Source organism: Schistocerca cancellata, chromosome 7 (assembly GCF_023864275.1).
Source record: "Schistocerca cancellata isolate TAMUIC-IGC-003103 chromosome 7, iqSchCanc2.1, whole genome shotgun sequence".
NCBI lineage: Eukaryota > Metazoa > Arthropoda > Insecta > Orthoptera > Acrididae > Schistocerca > Schistocerca cancellata.
In genome coordinates, this window is record NC_064632.1 from 279,514,536 (window position 1) to 279,521,486 (window position 6,951).

Consider the following 6,951-nt stretch of genomic DNA (forward strand, 5'->3'; position numbering starts at 1 on the left):
AACCTGTAGTGATGTGAGCAGTTGCAGTTCAGACATAGAGACAAGCAGAGAAACAATATAGCTTTGAATGTCATTTAATTTTTAAAGAGGATTAAATAATATTCAGCAATACTCCAGCACTACCCCATACTTTGTAGGTGATCAGACGGAAAGCATAAAATGCTCAAATGTTCTCATGTAACATAGTATTCCAATTACAAACAAGAGTTGCGAAAATTCCTAACTTAAACACAGGTACTTTTTCTTGATGCAAAAGCATACAGCAGGGATTTCACCATATTGTTGAATACTGAAGCCACTGAAGGTATCAGTTACACTCATCGTCTGGTAATCTCTTAGCTCCTTCCTTATCCAAATCCGTGACATACATTTCAGCTCTGGAACTGTCATCTGCTACATTGATAACGAGTTGATCAACGGAATCCGTGAAGCCACCCAGGCACCGCATTTTCTCGTCTTCTTTTATGCTGTGCCATTCTATATCCCGCCAGTGTTCGGCAGTGATATGTGAGAAAGCTGTGTGCAATAGTTCCAGTATATTCAGCACCCTAACAACCTTGTTATTTCGTGTGATAAATCCCTTAACTTGGCTCCAGGTCAGTTCTGTAGGATTCATATTGTAATGGTAAAGTGGGAAATGTAAAAATGCTGCTTTTGTATAGTGTTCTAGGTGCTGTTAAAATGTATGTTGTTGTTGTTGGTTTTTTTTTTTTTTTTTTTTTTTTCACTTACCACTCTAGTTCGTGTGAGACTACATCTGTGGTATAAAACAATGGACATGGCCCAAATAGTTTTTTGGTTCCTCATTTTTGTTCTAAAAATTAATTTGTTATATTTTCTGAATTTCAGCAACCTTTATTAACAATCTTTCTTAAGATATCGATACTTAAGAATTTATATTTGAAACTAAAACAGTATGTAATTAGAAACAAGAAAACATGCATTATTCACAAAAAATGATAACAAATTTTACAATTACGAGATGAAGCTATTTCAAATTGAATGTGGGGGGAGGGGAGGGGGGGCAAATGACTAAGGCTTGGCTTAAACTAGCAGTCGGCTGCACCAGTTTAATGATCTACTATGCTACTGATTCCACTATACATCCAGTGCATATTTGTATCTCAACCATATCAAATACAGCCCCTTGGAAAACTTCAAAGTCGATCCCCCCCCCCCCCCTTTTAAATTTATGAAAAACATTAAGAACTTATTTCTCAGCACTTTTTAACTGTATTCCACAAACATTATTCACTACGGAGCAGAAGAAGCCTTAGCCATTTTCATACTGCGTATTAACAGTGTGACTATCAGAGCACAGCAGTGCAGAGACTGTGACAGTATACGATTTTTGAAATAAAAACCATATAACTAAAGCATGATTAAGGAAAATGTTTGTGGCTGTTAATACAGTAGAATATCTTAAAGTTTCACTTTACATAACTTAGTAATAAGATATCTAATGCATAAAGTAGGACCTACTTCCAAGAGCATAACACCACCAGTTTACATATGCTTTGTGTTTTCTTACATCAGGTTTATTCTTACAATGAACAGAGCCTAGTGCTTTTGATGTTGCTAAGCATTCTGTCTGTGTGGTAGACAAAATGTTGTCTATAGCCCCCAATATTTAAGTTGGCCCACACCTTTAAATAAAATATACTATTGTTACATGCATTTAGCAGTTGTCACTTGACTTTTCATGTTTTGGAACAGAAAAAAATGAAATTACTGAAGGGGTTATAGACCATAAGAACTTCAAGAAACCAGTGCAGGTATTTACAGCAAACCTGAAGCTACTGCTAATGGAGATAATGCTGTGGACACTCCACTCTGAAATTGGGGCAAACTCAAATTAATTATAAAGGAGGGCTCGTTGAGTGGTTAAAACAGTTTCAGAACACCACCACCCTTTTGAAGGCATCTTCTTTCTTGAATCTAATTTTAAAGGAAATTAATGCAGAAACTCTAGATTAGAGCCGTAATCATGTCACAGATTTTGAATCGCTACATTAAATTTATAATGTGAAAATTTACTGCTGCTGATGCATGTGTTGGTGGGGGTTTAAGTGTGGTCATAGTGCAGTGTGGCTGGAAATTGTGTTAGATGCAAGTAATGGAAATGACTGATTTACGCTAACTCATTTTTTCCGCCTAGAGCTATAAGTCAGCTACAGGTGAACTAGATACAGGCATTTATTTTAGTGATGTTTGCACCTGTTAATAACCATCCAGATGGAACGCCTGAACACAAGAAACACAGTAAGGTTTTAAGTAAAGAATGAGAAGATGTATATTTAACACCTGTTCTGTTAATAAAATCACATAACACATCTTTTCAAGCTGGCAATAAGTTTCTTATAAAATATTTGCAACTGCTTAGAATATGAACTGGAAGCTTACAGTTATCCTTAGAATGATGTTTTGCCACTGGATCATTCTTTTATCATCTGTTTCTGAACACTACATTTTGCAGGAATACTGGAATGTGGAAACCGTTCATGAAATATTTCATGAATTTTCATCTGTGAACCAGTGCACACTTAATCTTACAGTAAACAATCTAGGGTGGGTGGTGAGGGTAATGAGGTGGGATGGGGCAGGGAGGGAGAGGGATAACAGGGAAGGGAATGAGAAAGGTGTGCTGCTGTGGGAGTGAGCAGGGACATGGTGCGGACAGGTTAGGACTACCAGAGATAGGACAGGGAATAGGAGAGACAGAGAGAAGGTGAAAAACTGGTAGGTGTGTTGGTGAATGAAGAAGAGTGTAGTGCTGCTGCCACAGTTTGTTGGTGGTACTCTTGCAAACAGACAGCTTGTTAGTTTTCATGCCCACGTAGAAAGTAGCACACTCATTGCAGCTTAGTTTGTAGATTGCGTGGCTGCTTTTACATGTGCCCTGTCCTCGATGGGATAGGAGATGGCTGTGACGGTACAGGTGAAAGTGATAGTGGGAGGCTGTATGGGACAGGTCTTGCATTTGGGTCTGTTGCAGGCAAAGAGCCATGAGGCAAGGGGTTGGTACCAGGGGTGGAGTAATGATAGACAAGGATACTGTGTAGGGTTTGGTGGGCAGTGGAATACCTCTGTGCGAGGGGTGGGGAAGATAATGGGCAGGAGGTAACTCATTGTAAGGTACGATGAGAGGTAGTTGAAACACTGGTGGCGAACTTAATTCAGTTGCTACAGTCCTGGGTAGTACTGAGCTAAGAGTTTGTGTCCAAACAGTGTGCGTGTGGGAGACAGTAGACTAGAGGGACAAGGCATGGGAGGTAAAGAATGAAGGATGACTCTTAGAGCACTTTTAAAGCAGTGACTGAAGCTGTTGACAATCAGCCACACCCATCATGTGATCAGAAACTCAGGTGAGTGGGGAACAGTAATCACAATCTGTTGCTCACTGAGCAGGGCCACTTGTATGTTGACATACTGTCTCTCATAACTTTAATCTAATAGTGTGTGTCAAAAGCAGATGTAGCATTATTTTAGTTGCTCGGCTGATTATTTGTAATTATTTCCATATTCTTATGAAAGAACATGATGGCAGAGAGATTTGTAAGATAGCTAGAGATTTAGGTTTGAATGGAAGGTACTAACATGTTTAGTTGATATAATCAAAGAATGTGATGCAAGGAGGAGGCCAATTACATTTACTAAAAAGGTCATATGGTGGTTTTGGCTGTACATCACCTGCCAGAAAGATTATTTTATTTTATGGGGAATACCTTATGAATATTATCCCATTTTTCATATTTTCCATGGTCTGTGGTTATATTCTTTCAGGGAAAATTATTTCAATTCGTAGTTACAAAACATGTCTGTCTACTCTTCTCTCTCATAGAGAACTTCACCCGAGCTGTTGACACATACCCTTTGATCGAACTCTCTCCATCCAAACAGCCCTCAGAAGGCCCAACAGTACCGTCTGACCACCGTGTCATCCTCGGCCAATAAGCGTATATGGAGGGACATGTGGTCAGCATACTGCTCTTCCTGCCATTTTTCAGTTTTCGTGGCAAGAGCCACTACTTCTCAGTTCAGTAGCTCAGCCTCGTGAGGATGAGTGCACCCCTCTTGCCAACAGCACTCAGATACTCAGTCAGTCACCCATCTGAGTACTAGCCGTGACCAATAACGCTTAACTTCAGTGAGCTGATAGGAACCGGTGTTACCATTGCAGCAAGGCCATTGGTGCCCCTGATCTGGACGCTCAATAAATGTTTGCTGAAGGAAGGTACATTAATGATGTCAGGTGAAGCGTTTGGAGTACCTTCTTGCATTCTTTGTGTTTCTCATGTTGTGGTGTAAGTTCCTTTTCCCTCTTTCCTCTCTGTTTGTATGTTTTTTTCTCTCTTCTCCTTGCTTGCATTTTGCTCCAGAGAAAGGATCCACAAATTCCAAAAGAAAGGCAATTGTTGTTATATTAACACCATTCTCTATATGTTTAACTGCATTGGTGTGCATTTTCTTCTGCTATGCTCTTTTTTTTTTTTTGTTTTTTATAAGTTTTTTCTTTTACCAGTCAAAATTCATCTACTTATAATGTCTTGTTGGCAGTAGTTGAAATGGAACACTATAAAATTACAGAGACACAAAATGGCTGAGAGACTTCCCTTCAGGATGTGATATTCCAGGTCTCCTGATACACACTTAAAACTGAAAACGCAACCCATATTTTAATGTCTGTAAAAATAGAACTGAGGCTTAAGAAGACTGTTTAAAGTACTTGCTTAATTTTGCTAGAGTGCTGGAATATTTAAATTGTTTTGAATTTAATGTGATTGTTTGAAAATCCTACCTGAGTGGGCTGCACTTGCATCACTTATTTCATCATTGTATTTTGTGAGTCAGAATAATACACACTTATATAAGGATTATTACGTATTTGTTCATTTCAAAAACCGAGCGAGGTGGCGCAGTGGTTAGCACACTGGACTCGCATTTGGGAGGACGACGATTCAATCCCGTCTCCGGCCATCCTGATTTAGGTTTTCTGTGATTTCCCTAAATCGCTTCAGACAAATGCCGGGATGGTTCCTTTGAAAGGGCATGGCCGATTTCCTTCCACATCCTTCCCTCACTCGAGCTTGCGCTCCGTCTCTAATGACCTCGTTGTCGACGGGACGTTAAACACTAATCTCCTCCTTCATTTCAAAAAGTAATTGAAACTGTTTGATAACACTTCAAGTTTATTTCTTGAATAACAATTTTATTTTTCAAATCAAAATGCCTATTTTCTGAAAGTAAATTTTTCTTCCAGAAATTGAGACGATCTGATCCTGCTTACCAGTCAGATGTGCTGCGAAAGAAGCAAGAAATGCTTAACGTTTTGCGTGGTGCAGCTCAAGATTCTACACCTATTTACCGAAAGACCAAAGAAGAAGTTGAAACAAAAAAGAAGGAATATGTTTCTGGTGACAAATAACGAATATTGAGGTAGTTATTGTAGCAGGTCTCAGCTTCGTAGTGGACAGTGTTGCTTTTGTGAGTGAAGTATTTCCTGGTTGTATTGTTGACTATTAGGTATATTTAAATGGAAATGGATAAAATTGCAGTAGAGGACAACCGTGATCTTGTAAAGGAAAAACTAATGCGTAGAGAAGCAGAAAGGCAGCAACTGCTTGAACAAAAAAGGGAAGAAAAGGAACAAAGATCAACTGGTGAAGAGCTCAGTTACTTTTTTGATACATTTGCAGAAAAACAAAAGGAGATTGAGAATGCTTTAACCGCAGCAGCAGAAGGACTTATAGAAAAAACTCAATTGCCAAATCATTTTGATAGGATTGGAAAGAATGTGCAGACCCTGCAGCATTTTTTATCTTCATCAACAATGTTTCTTCGTGTTTATGATATCCGGAAAGCTCAAGAAGCAATTCTGACTTTGCAGCAAAGGTGTCAGCAACTAGAGCAGCAGTTACTACCAAAGAAAAAATTTGGTTTCAAAATTCGAAAGGTGCCTAATAAGAAAGATGTAATATTCAATGAAAAAATAGAAGACACTGTAGATTCCCATTCTTCACCTGTCCACAAGCTGCTTCAGAACAGTAAGGAGAACAATTGTGGTTTCTCTGGCAGAACTGCTGAAATTCTTTCTCTTCCTCACGAAAAAATATATAAAAAGGATGTTGTTCTTTCTAACCTTAATAGCTGTACTGTGAGACTACCTGGAGCTCCTAATACATTGTATATTGCTGGCTTGAGCAACTGCAAAATAATAACCGGTCCTGTAACAACATCAGTTTTTATTGAAAATTGTTCAGACTGCACATTTGTTTTGGCATGTCAACAGTTAAGAGTTCACAGCACAACACACAGTGACTTTTATCTCCACGTTACAAGTCGAACTATTATAGAAGATACTACGCATGTCAGGTTTGCTCCCTATAATTTAAAATATGAAAATATGGTGCATCATTTCCAGTTAGCAGGTTTAGATGTAAATAGAAACAACTGGGATATGGTTGATGATTTCAATTGGCTGGCAAGTGATAAAGCATCACCAAACTGGTGTATTATGAAAGAAAATGAATGGAATATTGATTGGATGTAATTTTTTAAAAAGTTACTTGTGAAGCGTTTAATTTTGAGATGGGATGTTCATTTAATAAAAAGCTATGTAATTATTTTCATTAAAATGAATTTGCTCAAGAAGTGATTATTTCTATGGAAAGGTGTAACACTAAATGTAGACCCAGTGCACAGCAGTGTATCAAAAAATTATTTTTGGGGAACAGTGTAATAACATTTAATTTGTTTTCCTGTGCTTATTTTTTTCTGTGTTTCATGTTTGTTATAACCATTTGCACATTTTGAAGAATTTAAATTGAGCTTCTATAACCTATTGGTAATATTTTCAAAACATTTTCAGTTTTGGATTGTATGTACCAAAAAATGACGTACATTAGTGCATAAAAAGGCAATTCTTTGGAAAATTACTATAGCATGAAACTA

At 38.0% G+C, this 6,951-nt stretch overlaps 1 protein-coding gene across 1 annotated transcript; it reads left to right on the forward strand.

The window, feature by feature from the left end:
* The first annotated feature begins 5,261 nt into the window (after positions 1 to 5,261).
* Positions 5,262 to 6,651, forward strand: LOC126092219 (tubulin-specific chaperone C). The gene has a single exon (XM_049907713.1). It carries the CDS (start codon positions 5,534 to 5,536, stop codon positions 6,548 to 6,550), a length of 1,017 nt encoding a protein of 338 aa, XP_049763670.1. The 5' UTR covers positions 5,262 to 5,533; the 3' UTR covers positions 6,551 to 6,651.
* Positions 6,652 to 6,951: the final 300 nt, after the last annotated feature.